General features: G+C 42.8%; 1 protein-coding gene across 5 annotated transcripts in view; it reads right to left on the bottom strand.

Moving 5' to 3' along the window:
• Nucleotides 1–19,904, bottom strand: part of LOC112221573 (tyrosine-protein phosphatase non-receptor type 11) — a 114,558-nt gene that overhangs the window by 58,607 nt on the left and 36,047 nt on the right. For all 5 annotated transcript variants that reach the window (XR_002949043.2, XM_024383707.2, XM_024383709.2 and 2 more), the window contains exon 2: nucleotides 10,791–10,913. Coding sequence is in view for 4 of the 5 variants with exons in the window: in XM_024383707.2 (XP_024239475.1) it covers nucleotides 10,791–10,913 (123 nt within the window). In the remaining variant the exon portion in view is untranslated. The remainder of the gene's footprint in view (nucleotides 1–10,790; nucleotides 10,914–19,904) is intronic.

Raw genomic sequence — 19,904 nt, 5'->3', positions numbered from 1 at the left:
TATCTGCTACCGCATGGCAAGCAGTACCGGAGAGCCAAGTCTAGGTCCAAGAGGCTTCCAAACAGCTTCTATCCCCAATCAAACGGCTACCCAAACTATTTGCATTGCCCCCCCATCTTTTACACTGCTGCTACTCTCAGTCGTCATCTATGCATAGTCGTTTTAATATCTCTACCTATATGTACATATTACCTCGACGAACTAGTGTCCCCACACTCATTGACCAGTACCCCATGTATATAGCCTCACCATTGTTATTTTACTGCTGCTCTTGAATTATTTGTTACTTGAAATGTTTTGGGTATTTTATTTTTTTATACTGCATTGTTGGTTAGGGCTTGTATTCGGCCAGAGTGTTTGTGTTCATGTACATGTCTGCGCGTGCCTGAACAGAGCAAGAGAAAACATCACGAAAACCCACATGACAATAACAGGTTGATGTGGTCTGCGGTACCGTGAACACCCAATCATTTCTGCACAGGAGTAAGAACAACCTTATCAGACAAGATTATTTCTTTATAATACCCTGTTGATTTTGAGTGAGTATTTGTTTGTGTTCATGTACATGTCTGAGATTATTCCTTTATAATACCCTGTTGATTTTGAGTGAGTATTTGTTTGTGTTCATGTACATGTCTGAGATTATTCCTTTATAATACCCTGTTGAGTTTGAGTGAGTATTTGTTTGTGTTCATGTACATGTCTGAGATTATTCCTTTATAATTACCGTATATTTTGAGTGAGTATTTGTTTGTGTTCATGTACATGTCTGTCACGTTCTGACCTTAGTTCCTTTGTTTTGTCTTTGTTTATATGGTCAGGGCGTGAGTTGGTGTGGGCACTCTTTGTTTGTTTTTCTATGTTTGGTTTATGTGTTCGGCCTAGTATGGTTCTCAATCAGAGGCAGGTGTCGTTAGTTGTCTCTGATTGAGAATCATACTTAGGTAGCCTAAGGTAGCCACCTGTGTTTTGTGGGTGTTTATTTTCTGTTGGGCACAGCCGGGTGAATATCGCCGCCCCAAGGCTGAGCTGGAGGCAGCGAAAGCCGAGAGGCGGTGGTATGAGGAGGCAGCACGGCAGCACGGCAGCGCGGCTGGAAGCCCGAGAGGCAGCCCCAAACATTTATTGAGGGGGGGCACACGGGGAGTGTGGCGAAGGCAGGTTAGAGACCTGCGCCAACTTCCCTTGCATACCGGAGAGAGAGAGGGACCGGGCAGGCACCGTGTTATGCGGTGGAGTGCACGGTGTCCCCGGTACGTGTGCATAGCCGGTGCGGTACATTCCAGCTCCTCGTATCGGCCGGGCTAGAGTGGGCTTCGAGCCAGGTGCCATGAAGCCGGCTCTACGCATCTGGTCTCCAGTGCGTCTCCTTGGGCCGGCGTACATGGCACCAGCCTTACGCATGTTGTCCCCGGTTCGCCAGCACAGCCCAGTGCGGGCTATTCCACCTCGCCGCACTGGCCTGGCTACGGGGAGCATTCAACCAGGTAAGGTTGGGCAGGCTCGGTGCTCAAGAGCTCCAGTGCGCCTGCACGGTCCGGTCTATCCGGTGCCACCTCCACACACCAGCCCTCCGGTGGCAGCCCCCCACACTAGGCTGTCTCTCCGTCTTCTCCCTACAGGTGCTCCCGCCTGTCCAGTGCCGCCAGAGCCTTCCTCCTGCCCAGCGCCGCCAGAGTCTCCCGTCTGTCCTGAGCCGCCAGCCAGCCAGGAGCCGCCAGAGCCATCAGTCAGCAAGGCCATGCCGGAATCGCCCTTCACTCCGGCGCTGCCGGAGTCTCCCGCCTGTCCAGCGCTGCCGGAATTTCCCGTCCATTCAGGACCCATGGCTAGGGTCCCCAGTTGGAGGTCGGCGGCGAGGGTCGCCGCTCGTAAGAGGCCATGGGGGCGGTTGAGGAGGCGGACAAAAACTGTGGTGAAGTGTGGTCCACGTCCCGCGCCAGAGCCGCCACCGCGGACAGACGCCCACCCAGACCCTCCCCTATAGGTTCAGGTTTTGCGGCTGGAGTCCGCACCTTTTGGGGGGGTACTGTCACGTTCTGACCTTAGTTCCTTTGTTTTGTCTTTGTTTATATGGTCAGGGCGTGAGTTGGGGTGGGCAGTCTGTTTGTTTTTCTATGTTTGGTTTCTGTGTTCGGCCTAGTATGGTTCTCAATCAGAGGCAGGTGTCGTTAGTTGTCACTGATTGAGAATCATACTTAGGTAGCCTTTTTCCACCTGTGTTTTGTGGGTGTTTATTTTCTGTTCTGTGTTTTGTTTCACTGTTCAGGATTGTTCGTTTGTCGTGTATTGTTTTGTTTCAGTGTTCATTAAAACCGTTTTAATATGAACACTTAACACGCTGCACCTTGGTCCTCCTCTTTTTCTCCCGACGACGATCCTTACAATTTCTGAGATTATTCCTTTATAATACCCTGTTGAGTTTGAGTGAGTATTTGTTTGTGTTCATGTACATGTCTGAGATTATTCCTTTATAATACCCTGTTGATTTTGAGTGAGTATTTGAGAGCAACTGGTTTTCACTAAATGCAGATGGCCAGGGAGCACAGATAAGGTCAAAAAACAGTCGGACACTTTTCAAAATACACAGCCACAAAGAGACACAATGTCACAAACACATAGCATGCTAAACCCGAAAGTGAAAAATTAGGCCTAGTTGAAGATAATACTTTCTTTACACATAGCATGCTAAACCCGAAACATTCTTATCAGCATGGAAACAAGAAGTGAAAAATTAGGCCGAGTTGAAGATAGTACTTTCTTTTTCCATTTCCAGTGAAAATTTCAGAGCAATATTTGTCTGCAGCAAAAGGCCGAACCAATGCACAAACATGCATTTTGTCTTAGTACACCTACACATGTACAAGTCGGTTTTTGAGCCTGCAGCAAACCACAACTCCCACTCCACACACTTTTACAAAAAAGATCATGCTGTTGCTAGCGATCTAACTCAGGAAGTTAGAAAAGTGACAGAACTGCACATTATGCTATCTGATATCTAGCTTTAATGCAATTAGCTAGCCCTCTCTCTGCAAATTGATGATCAAGTAACAGTCATATAAAGTGGAACAAATCCTATTCCCTCCCTCTCATCCATCTTTCTCGCCCATAAACCTGCATTCTCTCCTTCCCTCCCTCTCATCCATCTTTCTCTCCTATAAACCTGTATTCTCTCCTTCCCTGTAATTGTGTTATGAATGTTTGAGTGGAGCAGTATGCCTCCCTGTCTGTGGCTACTAATGGCCCGTGGCGGCTGCACTGTGTGTGTGTGTGTGTGTGTGTGTGTGTGTGTGTGTGTGTGTGTGTGTGTGTGTGTGTGTGTGTGTGTGTGTGTGTGTGTATGTGTGTGTGTGTGTGTGTGTGTGCGTGTGTGTGCGTGTGTGTGCGTGTGTGTGTGTTTGCACCATGCTGGTTGTGGGAGTTTAACACAATTAATGACGTCGCATTGAGCCAAACATCCATCTAGATTTTACACTGCGAATGGGATAGGTCTCTTGCAGACTTGGAGACATAGCACACAATCATTGTGCCATACAGCATTCATTAAGCTGCTTTTGACCATGGCAAAATCAAGTAATGCTGTTGTACAGAGTTATGTGAATATTGTTTTTGGACATACAGTGGAGTCTTTTTTCAGATGCCTTGATAAAGCTGAGCAAAAAGACTGCATAAAATAAATACAAATATGGAGCTCAAATAAACATTTGAGCTCTATATTTGTATTTATTTTATTATATATATTATATATATAAAATATATATTTGTATTTATTTTATTATATATATTATATCTATAAAATATATATTTGTATTTATTTTATTATATATAATATATTATATATATATATATATATATATATATATATATATATATATATATATATATATATATCTAAAAAGGTAGGGGTCAAAATTATTGGATCCCCTGTTTTCAGTATTCCTGGATAACAACACTGAGCCTTTTATAAAATAAGGTGTTGATATTGGAGAACACATTGGGAGGGATCTTAGACCATTCCTCCATACAGAATCTTTCCAGATCCTTGATATCCTTCCTCTGAGTTTATGGACTGTCCTCTTCAATTCAAACCACAGGTTTTCAATGTGGATCAAGTCAGGAGACTGAGGTGGCAATTGCAAAATGTTGATTTTTTTTGGTCAATTAAACAATTTATTTGTGGATTTTGACATGTGCTTGGGGTTATTGTCTTGCTGGAATATCCACTTGGGGCCAAGCTTCAGTTTCCTAGCAGAGGCAACCAGGTTTTTGGCTAAACATATCCTGGTACTTGGTAAAGTTTATGATGCTGTTGATCTTAACAAGGGAAGCAAAATAGCCCCATAACATCAAAGATCTAACAATCTAACACTATGTTTTACAGTAGGGATGAGGTATTTCTGAAAAATTTGAATTTTTATTTTGAAGGCCAAACCCACTGCTGGTGTGCGTGACCAACGACCTCTATTTTCATGTCATCTGACAATAGCACCACCTGGAGTTTGTTAAATGGCATTGGCACTTGGATTGGACCGGTACTATGGTCATAGAGGTCTTTGTCCGTGCACAGCAGCAGTGGGTTTGGCCTTTGTGCTTCTGGCACAAGAACAGTCCTCACAAGAAAAAGGGTTAGGTTAAGGTTTAGAATTAGAGGTTAGGGAAAATATGATTTGCACGGGAATCAATTGTTTGGTCCCCACAGGTATAGTAAAACAAACGTGTGTATGTGAAGGATCTGTCTACCTACAAGCCCTTCTGACTACAAGGATGGAGGCTGCTGCACTTGTTTTAATATATCTGGAGCAACATTAGGTCATCATCAATCTTCAATGGCCCACCCATGGTTCGAGAAGAAAGAACACACAATGACACTATTTAGTGCCTATTTCACCCTTTCCTTTTATCTACTGGCTTCCTATCTCTCTAAAACGTGTGTATCAAACAGGCCTTTGGACAGATTCGAACACATGTTGACATCAGTATACAGTGGGGAGAACAAGTATTTGATACTCTGCTAAATCGGCAGTGTTTCCGACTGGTAGAGGTCTGTCAGTTGTATCATAGGTACACTACAACTGTGAGAGACGGAATCTAAAACTAAAATCCAGAAAAAAACATTGTATGATTTTTAAGTAATTCATTTAAATTTTATTGCATGACATAAGTATTTGATACATCAGAAAAGCAGAACTTAATATTTGGAACAGAAATCTTTGTTTGCAATTAACTACGTTTCCTGTAGTTCTCGACAAGGTTTGCACACACTGCAGCAGGGATTTTGGCCCACTCCTCCATACAGACCTTCTCCAGATCCTTCAGGTTTCGTGGCTGTCGCTGGGCAATACGGACTTTCAGCTCCCTCCAAAGATGTTCTATTGGGTTCAGGTCTGGAGACTGGCTAGGCCACTCCAGGACCTTGAGATGCTTCTTACGGAGCCACTCCTTAGTTGCCCTGGCTGTGTGTTTTGGGTCGTTGTCATGCTGGAAGGAGGTTGTTGGCCAAGATCTCGCGATACATGGCCCCATCCATCCTCCCCTCAATACGGTGCAGTCGTCCTGTCCCCTTTGCAGAAAAGCATCCCCAAAGAATGATGTTTCCACCTCCATGCTTCACGGTTGGGATGGTGTTCTTGGGGTTGTACTCATCCTTCTTCCTCCAAACACGGCGAGTGGAGTTTAGACCAAAAAGCTCTATTTTTGTATCATCAGACCACATGACCTTCTCCCATTCCTCCTCTGGATCATCTAGATGGTCATTGACAAACTTCAGATGGGCCTGGACATGCGCTGGCTTGAGCAGGGGGACCTTGCGTGCGCTGCAGGATTTTAATCCATAACGGCGCAGTGTGTTACTAATGGTTTTCTTTGAGACTGTGGTCCCAGCTCTCTTCAGGTCATTGACCAGGTCCTGCCGTGTAGTTCTGGGCTGATTCCTCACCTTCCTCATGATCATTGATGCGCCACGAGGTGAGATCTTGCATGGAGCCCCAGACCGAGGGTGATTGACCGTCATCTTGAACTTCTTCCATTTTCTAATAATTGTGCCAACAGTTGTTGCCTTCTCACCAAGCTGCTTGCCTATCGTCCTGTAGCCCATCCCAGCCTTGTGCAGGTCTACAGTTTTATCCCTGATGTCCTTACACAGCTCTCTGGTCTTGGCCATTGTGGAGAGGTTGGAGTCTGTTTGAATGAGTGTGTGGACAGGTGTCTTTTATACAGGTAATGAGTGGAGAACAGGAGGGCTTCTTAAAGAAAAACTAACAGGTCTGTGAGACATGGAAATCTTACTGGTTGGTAGGTGATCAAATACTTATGTCATGCAATGATTTTCTGGATTTTTGTTTTAGATTCCATCTCTCACAGTTGAAGTGTACCTATGATAAAAATTACAGACCTCTACATGCTTTGTAAGTAGGAAAACCTGCAAAATCGGCAGTGTATCAAATACTTGTTCTCCCTACTGTATGAGTGCCGAGGGCAGAGTCAATAACCACCAGACCACCATGGCCACGTCTCTGTTACATAGTATCCAGTGAGAACACAATCCACTTATCAAAATGAGATGAATCAACATTCTATTAGGTCAATTTGGCCAATGCATTTCATTGATTGAATCTATAAATAGCCCGACTGCAATGGAAATATGTCTAATGGAAATGAATGGAGGCAATGGCATACGTAATACGGGGAGAAAATCCATCCACAGTCCCGGCTAATGCCCTCTAAACCTCTCCTCTGACTAAGAGCATAGAGATGTATAAACACAACATGATACTAGAACACACACCACTAGAACAAAAGTTGTGGCCTATGTTCCCAAAATATTTTCACTAAACGAAAACAATGAATAAACAAGGCATTTCTTTTAATCTGAGAATTGCATACACAGAGTATACTAAACATTAGGAATACCTTCCTAATATTGATTTGCACCCCTTCTGTCAAGTTGGCTGGATGTCCTGTAGGTGGTGGACCATTCTTGATATAATTCTTCTTTAACCTGTCTCCTCCCCTTCATCTACACTGATTGAAGTGGATTTAACAAGTGACATCAATAATGGATCATAGCTTCCACCTGGTCAGTCTATGTCATGGAAAGAGCAGGTGTTCATAATGTTTTGTATACTCAGTGTACATGCGCTTCACAATTACATGCTTGGCTGTGTAAATTCTCACTCCCTCAAAATGTAGCATAGAGCTATGGTTGCCAAGGCCTCTCCCATAACAGAACACACTGTCTACTTAACCACACATTGTGGTCTACTCCGGCCACTACTAGCAGAAAATGTATTTACCCCTCCCCCTTCCCCTGCCATCCAGCCCCCTGCCCAGGCCAGGAAAGGGAGAGGGGGAGATAAGCGAAGGGAGCAGCAGGGAGAATGAGATAACAGCCCATTGGAGTACCAGGGCGTCCATTAAAAGGAGAGTCAAGCTGGACCCCCCTAATAACACGCTGGTAAGAAGAAACACTAACGACATGGTAATCACTCTCCTGTTGAGTGTGTGTGTGAGAGTGTGTGTGTGTGTGTGTGTGTGTGTGTGTGTGTGTGTGTGTGTGTGTGTGTTTTGAGATTGTTTGTGAGTATATATGATTGAGAGAGCGTGTGTGATATGAGTGTGTGTGAGAGAGTGTGTGTGATATGAGTGTGTGTGAGAGAATGCTAGAGAGTGTCTGTGATGTGGGAGTATGTGTGAGCATACAAGTAAGAGACCGTTAGCTTGGTCACACTGGACCCTGGCAAGCTTAGGGCCCAATTCCGATTTATTAAATTACACCTTTCTTACACACGCCTTTCCTACACACTTCTCAGTAGTTGTTATTCAGACTTACCTTATGAAGATGTGTAACGGGCTTTGCAGGCGTGGTTCCCTTGTGTTCACTGAATAATACATTTAACCACTGAAAACCTTTCCACTTGGTGGCCAACAGATTTTTCCATTCAATAGGGTTTTCAGTAAATGTATCTTAAGACATCCCTTCAAATACGGTGTACCTAGTAGTTTGAATTTTGTCATCAGACTCAATAGAATATCTTGAGAGAACGGGTTCACAATATTAGGGATCAATGAAAGAAAGCCATCTATAATATATGCATATTTGTCTCTGTTTCTGCACCCATTGGTAGATTTAAAAATACTCTCATCGTGTAGATTATTTAAGGGTAGGAATGTATTTTACAGGTTTGCCTAGCATTTACACACGGAAGAAAGAAAGCGGTGGTTTGATTCAGTCAGAAAATTGCTACATTCAGATCTTTAACCCATGGTAATGTTGGAAGATTAGTTTACATTGAATTACAATAGGCTGTACCCTCATCTATTGCCTGCACTAACTAACTGTGTGATGACACAGCCAAGTAGTGTCATTCGTCAGGTTCAAACTGTTACGGCTTGGTCTGCGCTCCGCTCCATAACCATTTAATGAACCTACATGTCTTTTCTCTGTATTACCAACAGTTACTAATGATCCTGAGCAACAACCACATGGCCATGACGGAATTCACAGAGAAAGCAAATTAAGGTAAACAAAACAATGTAATTAAATGGAATGATAACACAGGCTATACTAACTAAAGGGAACTAGCAATACATTGGCTGTTTAATATGGGTTGTTACAATACATACAATTTAAATTCTGCAGAATGGAACACCATTTCAAAACACTTTACTGTGGGAAAGTTCATACGATTACATATGACTGGTTTATCATTTGCCTCCTGTGATTTATGAGGTAAATATATCTAAAACAAGTGTCACTTATATTTACAATTCCTTTAACCAAACAGATTACTAATTTCCCAAGCTGTTATCAATAGCTATTATCAAGTTGTAAATTACAGTGCAATGAGAATGGGGTTATTTCTATCGGAAAAAAATTAAGTAGATGCTGACAGGTTCGCTGGACCTTATTCATAGTTTCCTCACGCGTAACGGTGCAGAAATTAGGGAATTACTGTAAATCAAGGTCAGAATACGGCGTATCTAGCTAGACACACCTCTGCCACACCTTAATTTATTCGATCGCCACCCAAAATGAATATCAGGTGAATAGCACGCTATTCCATTGCTTAAGTTCCATTGCTTAAGTTCAAGGTCAGAAACCTCAGAGAAAAATGCATAAACATTTAATTACGTTCCATTTACGCACGCTAAACTCGGGTCGGAATTGGGTCCTTGGTGAATAGGCAAGACATAGCTGAATAGTCGCAAAGAAAAGTGTAAGTGAGTAAGTGTAAAGCATAAGTCTCATCAGCTCATGAAAGCTGAAGAAGATTTTTGTATTTCTCACCGTAAGCCAAGAAATAAACTCGTATGCATTCATGTTGGTACGTAGCCTACTTTCAAAACAGTGCAGACACAAAATAAAGCTGTCAATGCTCTAGATAGCACTATTCTAACTACTTCCCCCTTCCCCCCACCAAGCTAGTCCAAACTGACCTTACTGTACCATGGGGGGGCATAAATCACACAGCCCACAGGAAGGTGGTGGAGTGGGGGTGAGGGAGGGCTGCTGTTAGCCTGCACTATAGTTTAGCCACAGGCCCTGTGGTCTGAAGAATAACAAATACATGCAATTTAGCCTGGTGACTGCAAACACACACAGGCAGTTAGGCAGCCCTCAGTCACCACAAAGCCACATAACACCAGGGGCAAGCAGGGTCAGACCTCGACATGGGCCCCCGGCCTTAATGTTATTAAGAGCTACTGCCTGGACTGGCATGGCTGCCACACTCACTGCTGTTACCAGCCTAACAACCTTCATTCACTTTCAAGGTTGCTTGATCGAATCCCTGAGAAGACAAGGTAAAAATCTGTCTTCTGCCCCTGAGCAAGGCAGTTAACCCACTGCTCCTCGGGCGCCGAAGACATGGATGTCGATTACGGCAGCCCACGCACCTTTCTGATTCAGAGGGGTTGGGTTAAATTCAGAAGACACATTTCAGTTGAATGCATTCATTTGTATCCCCCTTCCCCTCTACCCTACATACACTCCCCCCCCCCTCTCTCTCTCTCACACACACACTCCTCTCTCCCTCACTACTCAAGCCAACCTCTGCTAAAGAGAGTGAGCTAAAGGACGGTGCTGGACCTTTTCCATGAGCTCGTCTGACTGATAAGCCTCTTAAAAGCTTCCGTTGCCCATGCAGAGGCACTCTCTATCCTGGCGCTACAGGAAATCACAGAGGCCTGCTGTTTACCAGAACTCCATGTTTCTCTTTTGTATCTCTCCAACTACAGAGCTGACTGTTCATAATTCAGTGAAATGTAATGTCATGGGACAGGGTTAGACCTGATGATTTCATACATGGGGTCAGTGGCGTAAGTCAATTCTTGTGAAAGGCTATTTACGACCAGTTATCGCTTTCTTTTCAACCGAGGAGGGAAACAAACTTTTTCCATTTCGTAGAAACGTGAGAGAATAACAAACTACGCATATTTCAAGCTTGAACTCCCACAAGCTGTGACTGTTCACCCAAAGGCAAGGCTCTTGCTCTCTCGCTAGCTTGCTTACTGGGAAGCGATCATTTCCCATTCCTTGAGGCTTGACTCACGAGACAATTTGCTCTGAATGATTAAATTACACCAGGGATAATGTTGTGGAGCATGGGCCGCTAACGCTAGGATAAAGAGCTAGGCTAAAGTGGTGGACTAAAGCACTAGCAGAGAACCATGCTAACACAGAACATTCACGAAACATTACCTAAAGGTTCTCCCTTGGTTATTTGACAAATAACTTAACCAGATTGTTATTGGGACCAACATTTGTTAGCTGGGAACATGGAGGCCCCTACCTGATAGAGAGAGTAAAATCTCCCGGGTTGCTCTTGCTCGGCCGAGCTAGGAAACTGCCATGGACCCCCCGGGTCAAGAGGAGCTGCTCTGCCTCGATTCCGGTGATGTTGGGGTGGAACCACCTGGAAGAACAGAGAGAGAGAGAATAGTTGAGCACAAACGCCAAATCCAGAGTCACTGCGCCAGAAACAGTGTTTCTCAATGTACCTGATTCAAATGATCAACCAGTTGAATCAGGTGTGTTACTGCTGGGCTAAAAAGAAACAGGGGCCCCTCCAGGAGCTCACTCATCAATCAATCGATCATTTCCCAGTAAAATATTCAGTTTGGTGACACTAGTCAGAAACACATAAACCATAAGAGTTAACCTTTTGGAGAGCAGAACCCAAAACTACAAATGAGGTTTGAGTAGTTAGCTAAGTAACTTTGGTCAACAAATGTGGCTCACCTTTTAGCCTGCTCTGGGCCAAGTTAACTCCATTTATCTTGAATGAAGTGTCTGAGATGTGGGTTTGCTTCCTCTTGCAAAGACTGTCATCCCCTTGTTAATTGAGTCATTTGAGGAAGATGACTGATTCAATATTTTGTTTAATCAAATATTTTTTGTGTACATTTGTTTAAAAAAGTATTACACAATTAGTGATTTGTTTTGTTTTCCAAATTGTACATTTTTCACGCAATTCTATTTTGAAATTTGCAAAATGCAAACTGACAGCCGCAACCAACCATAGACATTTAATCCATAGATGGCAGTTCCCATTCAAGTTAAAAGAGCATTATGTAGATGTTTTTGTAAGGGTCCAGCCCAGCACTGGTTGCAGATACGGGTGGCAAACGTTTAGCCAAGCGACAAATTGATGAGGCTTAGGGAAAAACCAGAGTAAATATCGGTAACTATTTGAATCGCTGAAGAGAAGTTATGGCCCTAAAAGGGCTGAAGTCTGATGCAGAGATGGCCTGTTTTCTGCTTGACAGATAACGTTACCAAGACGTTGCATCAGCTACAGGAGCTAGCTAGTGTTAGCTATGAATGGAGAATCTGGGTTAGCTTTATGCTATCTAAATTATATGGCTGTCTTGATAAATTACTACATGGTATTTATGATCTAAGACCAGTCAGGATATTGACATAAACATGTGTATTTGACAGTCATGATCATTTAGAACCTATTTACATTTACATTGCTGAATTTTTGTTGTTGTGTGTTGATGGTTAGCTAACATTTCTTGTGCATTTCTCTAATGGCGCTTGGCTGTAACGAAAGTAGCTGTAATGGTGCTCGGCAGTATAGTTGCCTCGTCTTTTTGAGACTCCAAGTGACTATCGCTATTACAGAACATTACTGAAACAATGCTAGCTAGCCAGTTAACATTATGTAGCTTGGTAAAGAGCTGACAAGTAAGCTCACTAGCTAGGTTTTATGACATACATTAGCAAGCTAGATATGTGATATAATAATGGGACATGAGTGAAATAAAAATGTAATTTCTCATGTTCTAGTTATGAAAAGGCCCCACCACAATCCACTCCAAGGGAAGTGTTACCTCTGCCTGCTTTATCAAGCATTGGAGTGGCATCCAGCACCACACTGTCAGACAGCAAAGAACACATGCTTCATTTCAATAGGAGAATAGCTAGATACCTTTTTCCTATTCCTTTCAATGATGGGTAGTGTGAACTTTGTGTGCATCATTTATGGTTGGTTTCTGTGTTTCTCTTTGAGCCTGCCTTCTTTGAGTAGCCTATGTGTAGGTTTATCTCTCTGCTACTGTCATGTCTCACTCTCTAGTAGTCAAAATGTTTGCCAGTAATGAAGATACTATATTCTTGGAGTATAACCAACTGTCTTTTCTAAAGGGGGGGATGAGTTTCTGAAGTAGCCTGGAGTTGTTGATCTAGATGGGAGCACCATAGAGGCAACAAAAGGCGAAAACAGGCAACAAGGTTTTTTCCGTTAACTATTCCAAGACATTTTCACCCTATATGTGTGTTGCCAATACTGTACAGATCTTATTCAGTGAATTTACATTTTTTGTAATGTTCTATCACTTCTATTTATCCTGATGAATATGAGCATCTCCGAAGAGACCATAGAAGTAAATGAAGAGGTCAATGACCTAATGTAAGACTGTTCTTAATATTTGTGATGTGCTAGTGTATTTACTTTTGTTGTTTGTATTTATAATTGACCATTACAAAGTACATTTGGAAAGTATTGACTTTTTCCACATTTTGTTACGGTACAGCCTTATTCTAAAATGGATTAAATTGTTGTTTTTTCTCATCAATCAACACAATACCACGTAATGGAATAGTAAAAATACATTTAGAATTTTGTTGCAAATGTATGAAAGACAAAAGGATTCAGACCCTTTACTTTGTACATGTACTTTGTTGAAGCACATTTAGCACCGATCATAGCCTTGAGTATTCTTGGCAATGACACTATAAGTTTGCCACACCTGTACAGTCATGGCCAAACGTTTTGAGAATGACACAAATATTAATTTTCACAAAGTCTGCTGCCTCAGTTTGTATGATGGCAATTTGCATATACTCCAGAATGTTATGAAGTGTGATCAGATGAATTGCAATTAATTGCAAAGTCCCTCTTTGCCATGCAAATGAATTGAATCCTAAAACATTTCCACTGCATTTCAGCCATGCCACAAAAGGACCAGCTGACATCATGTCAGTGATTCTCAGTGATTCTCTCGTTAACACAGGTGTGTGTGTTGACGAGGACAAGACTGGAGATCACTCTCTCATGCTGATTGAGTTCGAATAACAGACTGGAAGCTTCAAAAGGAGGGTGGTGCTTGAAATCATTGTTCTTTCTCTGTCAACCATGATTACCTGCAAGGAAACAGGTGCCGTCATCATTGCTTTGCACAAAAAAGGCTTCACAGGCAAGGATATTGCTGCCAGTAAGATTGCACTTAAATCAACCATTTCTCAGATGATCAAGAACTTCAAGGAGAGCAGTTCAATTGTTGTGAAGAAGGCTTCAGGGCGCCCAAGAAAGTCCAGCAAGCGCCAGGACCGTTCCCTAAAGTTGATTCAGCTGCGGGATCAGGGCACCACCAGTACAGAGCATGCTCAGGAATGGCAGCAGGCAGGTGTGAGTGTATCTGCACGCACAGTGAGGCAAAGACTTTTGGAGGATGGCCTGGTGTCAAGAAGGGCAGCAAAGAAGCCACTTCTCTCCAGGAAAAACATCGGGGACAGACTGATGTTCTGCAAAAGGTACAGGGATTGGACTGCTGAGGACTGGGGTAAAGTCATTTTCTCTGATGAATCCCCATTTCCGATTGTTTGGGGCATCCGTAAAAAAGCTTGTCCGGAGAAGACAAGGTGAGCGCTACCTTCAGTCCTGTGTCATGCCAACAGTAAAGCATCCTGAGACCATTCATGTGTGAGGTTGCTTCTCAGCCAAGGGAGTGGGCTCACTCACAATTTTTCCTAAGAACACAGCCATGAATAAAGAATGGTACCAACACATCCTCTGAGAGCAACTTCTCCCAACCATCCAGGAACAGTTTGGTGACGAACAATGCCTTTTCCACGATGGAGCACCTTGCCATAAGGCAAAGGTGATAACTAAGTGGCTCGGGGAACAACACATCAATATTTTGGGTCCATGGCCAGGAAACTCCCCGGACCTTAATCCCGTTGAGAATTTATGGTCAATCCTCGTTAAACTATAAATCAAAATCAAGAAAGTCGCACACTCCATGTACAATCTCCCAGCAATTTAATGCGTATTTACCAATGTTTCTGCATCAATGTGCCTTCCTCAGGGAAAGAGGCACTGAGTTTGAAGGTAGGCCTTGAAATATTTATCGTTAGTCAGCACCTCTACACAAACTATTATTCTGGGTGTGCGCCAGCTCATGTTTTTTAATGTATTTCAAGGCCTACCATCCAACTCAGTGCCTCTTTGCTTGACATCATGGGAAAAATTGTAGACCTCCACAAGTCTGGTTCATACTTGGTAGCAATTTCCAAATGCCTGAAGGTACCACGCTCATCTGTACAAACAATAGTACTCAAGTATAAACACCATGAGACCACGCAGCCATCATACCTCTCAGGAAGGAGACACGTTCTGTCTCCTAGAGATGAAAATACTTTGGTGTGAAAAGTGCAAATCAATCCCAAAACAACAGCAAAGGACCTTGTGAAGATGGTACAAACAGGTACAAAAGTATCTATATCCACAGTAAAACGAGTCCTATATCGACATAACCTGAAAGGCCGCTCAGCAAAGATGATGCCAATGCTCCAAAACTGCCATAAAAAAGCCAGACTACGGTTTGCAACTGCACATGGGAACAAAGATTGTACTTTTCTTTGAAATGTCCTCTGATGAAACTGTTTGGCCATAATGACCATCGTTATGTTAGGAGGAAAAAGAGGAGAGGCTTGCAAGCCCGAAGAACACCATCCCAATTGTGAAGCACGGGGGTGGCAGCATCATGTTGTGGGGGTGCTTTGCTGCAGGAGGGACTGGTGCACTTCACAAAACAGATGGTATCATGAGGGAGGACAATTATGTGGATCTATTAAAGCAACATCTCAAGACATCACTCAGGAAGTTAAAGCTTGGTCACAAATGGGTCTTCCAAATGCCCAATGACCCCAAGCATACTTCCAAAGTTGTGGCAAAATGGCTTAAGGACAACAAAGTCAAGGTATTGGTAGTGGCCATCACAAAGCCCTCAATGCCATAGAAAATGTGTGGGCAGAACTGAACAAGCGTGTGCGAGCAAGGAGGCCTACAAACCTGACTCAGTTACACCAGCTCTGTCAGGAGGAATGGGCCAACATTAACCCAACTTATTGTGGGAAGCTTGTGGAAGGCTACCCGAAATGTTTGATCCAGGTTAAGCAATTTAAAGGCAATGCTACCAAATACTAATTGAGTGTATGCAAACTTCTGATCCACTGGGAATGTGATGAAAGAAATAAAAGCTGAAAATTCTCTCTACTATTATTCTGACATTTCACATTCTTAAAATAAAGTGGTGATCCTAACTGACCTAAGACAGAGAATTTTGGTATTGTGTGATTTTCTGGATTTTTGTTTTAGATTCCGTCTGTCACAGTTGAAGTGTACCTATGATAAAAATTACAGACCTCTACATGCTTTGTAAGTAGGAAAACCTGCAAAATCAGCAGTGTATCAAATACTTGTTCTCCCCACTGTACACCTGTTCTGAGAGGCCCCATAGTCTGCAACACCACAAAGCAAGGGGCACCACCAAGCAAGCGGCACCATGAAGACCAAGGAGCTCTCCAAATAGGTCAGGGACAAAGTTGTGGAGAAGTACAGATCAGGGTTGGGTTATAAAAAAAATATCAGAAACACTGAACATCCCACGGTGCACCATTAAATCCATTATTAAAAAATGGAAAGAATATGGCACAACAACAAACCTGCCAAGAGAGTGCCGCCCACCAAAACTCACAAACCAGGCAAGGAGGGCATTAACCAGAGAGGCAACAAAGAGACCAAAGATAACCCTGAAAGAGCTACAAAGCTCCACAGCAGAGATTGGAGTATCTGTTCATAGGACCACTAAGCCGTACACTTCACAGAGCTGGGCAATATGGAAGAGTTGCCAGAAAAAAGCCATTGCTCTAAGAAAAAAATAAGCGAACACATTTGGAGTTCTCCAAAAGGCATGTGGGAGACTCACCAAACATATGGAAGAAGGTACTCTGTCAAATGAGACACAAATGTAGCTTTTTGGCCATTAAGGGAAATGCTATGTCTGGCGCAAACCCAACACCCCTCATCACCCTGAGAACACCATCCCCACAGTGAAGCATGGTGGTGGCAGCATCATGCTGTGGGGACGTTTTCATCGGCAGGGACTGGGAAACTGGTCAGAATTGAAGGAATGATGGATGGCGCTAAATACAGGGAAATTCTTGAGGGAAACCTGTTTCAGTCTTCCAGAGATTTGAGACTGGGACGGAGGTTCACCTTCCAGCAGGACAATGACCATAAGCATACTGCTAAAGCAACACTCAAGTGGTTTAAGGGGAAACATTTACATGTCTTGGAATGGCCTAGTCTAAGCCCAGACCTCAATTCAATTGAGAATCTGTGGTATGACTTAAAAATGGCTGTACACCAGCGTAACCCATCCAACTTGAAGGAGCTGGAGTAGTTTTACCTTGAAGAATGGGCAAAAATCCCAGTGGCTAGATGTGCCAAGCTTATAGAGACATACCCTAAGAGACTTGCAGCTGTAATTGCTGCAAAAGGTGGCTCTACAAAGTATTGGCTTCGGGGGGGTCAATAGTTTATGCACGCTCAAGTTCAGTTTTTTTGTCTTAATTCTTGTTTGATTCACAATGAAAATATTTTGCATCTTCAAAGTGTTAGGTATGTTGTGTACATCAAATTATACAACCCCCCAAAATCTATTTTAATTCCAGGTTGTAAGGCTACAAAATAGGAAAACTGCAAAGGGGGTGAATACTTTTGCAAGCCACTGCGTAATCAAAATTTCCCAGAAAGCATGTAGTCCTTGGCTCAGACAGTGTAGTAGTGTGGGCTCAATAGCATCTCATTAGTGTGCAAGATCTTGAGAATCAGCTGTACATGTGATAGAAGAGTGCACTGTACATGTGATGGAAGTTTAACCAAAATATGCCACAATACCTAGAATTGCCACTGTTATAAGCTAACTTTTTCTTGATGAATTTAAGCAAAATTCTTAATATGGTATTTTCTGTAAAATTCTAGAACCAATTTACCTGCATAGACCTGGCACAAGTCATTGGTGGGGTGATATTTGAACCGTACAATTATGTTATGTGGAAACCAATTTTCAATATAGACAAATGTCTAAAATGTGTAAAATAGTGCATTTTTAAACTTTATATCCAAAAAAAGCTAATATGCAAACAAACTCATGTAAAAATATGATTTATTCAAGAACACTTTCAGATGTATAAATAAAATCTGACATTTTCCCATTTAAACTTTGTTGTGTCGGGAGAAAGTGCAGTGATGACACTTTTGGGAGAGAAATAAACAACCTTTAGAATCTTTGATATGACATGGTGTGCCCAGTAAGAAGGTTCTTCTTGATGTCTTGAAGATGCACCTGGCAGGTGTTTGTGTCCAAATGCAAACTGAGGGAGAGCTTGTGTTCTGTTCACAGCAAGTGACATGATGCCATATTAATGTCATGCCAATAAGTGTCTGGCAACGGATACTCTTTGGGCATAACGTTAGTATGTCATCATGCCAAACACTTTGAGAATCCTAGCGCCCAGGGTGGAACCCAGTGTACTGTGAATGGGGATCAGGGAAAGTAGTGTCCCTGATTCTCCAAACACAGAGACTGGGGATGACAACTCGGTTCCCTGCACCAAGGGAACAAAGCTGCCACATCACAAACTGTGTAGACAGCATGCCGGTACTCCCGGGTGTCATCTCCAGCCTCTGCTGCATCAGCCACTGCCAACACTATGCCGCCTGTTCAAACGTAAATATCCGTTGTCTAGGCAGTAATGGGCGAAATGTGGCAGCTGGATTACACAGAGGTCTGGTCCCAGACCACAACACTTCCTCCCTCTCTCTGTCTGTAGGCAGCTCCCCGTGGGTGTTTGAGTTGTTTGTTTGAAAATAGCCTAACTGGTGTTGTAATAAGCCAAGCGTCCACGGTGTGAGAGAAAAATAGGGATATCTCCTTTAAGACTGGCAGCCATGGCTAGTGTACACATGAGTTTAACAGTCAAATTGCCAGGGTTAGAGGTTCCAAAACTCTATGGATTGTATGCCTATGGCCACAACGCAATAAGCTGTTCCACGGATAGAAGAAGGAGCGATTGTCACACCCTGACCATAGTTTGCTTTGTATGTTTCTATGTTTTGTTTGGTCAGGGTGTGATCTGAGTGGGCATTCTATGTTGGATGTCTAGTTTGTCTGTTTCTGTGTTTGGGCCTGATATGGTTCTCAATCAGAGGCAGGTGTTAGTCATTGTCTCTGATTGGGAACCATATTTAGGTAGCCTGTTTTGTGTTGGGTTTTGTGGGTGGTTGTTTCCTGTCTTTGTGTTTGTTGCACCAGATTGGGCTGTTTTGGTTGTGCCACGTTTATTGTTTTGTAATATGTTCATGTTGAGTTTCCCTTTTATTAAAAAAACATGAACTATAACCACACTGCATTTTGGTCCGCCTCTCCTTCCCAGGAGGAAAGCCGTTACAGCGATAGCAGTGGGGAAAAAGGTGCTTGTGCATTGGTAAGCACACCAAAGACGGCATAAATGATAAGTCATGAAATAAAGACTTCTAAAAGTCTATTTCAATTTGCAAGAAAACTTCTTTTTTAAATTTTGATTTCAGCACAAATGAAAATGTGTCACTGACTCGCCCATGGATTGATGTTTCAGCATTGTCTCAATGAAGTGTCTGGCATTCGACTAGCCATGCACGACATGAATGCACAGTTACAAGCCTACTAGAGTGGGGGGCAGCTGGATGAGCAATATCCACCATCATAGTTCAGTTGAAGCCTGATCTGCAAGGTGAAGCTGACCTAGCTTTATAAAAGCCTGAGTTGATCTAGTTTACTTCGTAGTATACCACTCAGAACACCAACGTTTACAGAACTTAAGATAACTGGCAAATGCTTACTTCCTGTGTTATATAACCAAACAGAGAGTAAAACAATTTACTCCACCCAGCTCACATTTGGATAACCATATTGTTCACCATCAACAATTACACATTTGGATGCTACATTGTCCAACAAGAAAATGTACAGAAATACACCACAAGCATAATTGCATGGCTCTGGTCTGTGCCCTTCTATCACTATCTCCCTTTCTCCATATATCCTAACTATTCTTTCATAAAAATGATATTTTTTTTTATATGAAAGGGGATTGTGACTCCTCGTGGTATCAAATGATCAATAGAGGTCTGAGAACTTCCAACAAAAACAAGTTTTGTGGTTATGTATAAAAAGCCAACATGGAATTATTTTTCTCCTCACCATAACGTATATATTTTTCATAATTATGAGGTTAATATGCTAAATTACTCTGGGTCTAATCTATGACCTATTCAATTCGCAGGGCCCCTTTC

The sequence above is a fragment of the Oncorhynchus tshawytscha genome, linkage group LG22 (genome assembly GCF_018296145.1).
Source record: "Oncorhynchus tshawytscha isolate Ot180627B linkage group LG22, Otsh_v2.0, whole genome shotgun sequence".
NCBI classification, from domain to species: Eukaryota; Metazoa; Chordata; class Actinopteri; order Salmoniformes; family Salmonidae; genus Oncorhynchus; species Oncorhynchus tshawytscha.
This window is presented reverse-complemented; position numbering and strand designations above follow the sequence as displayed.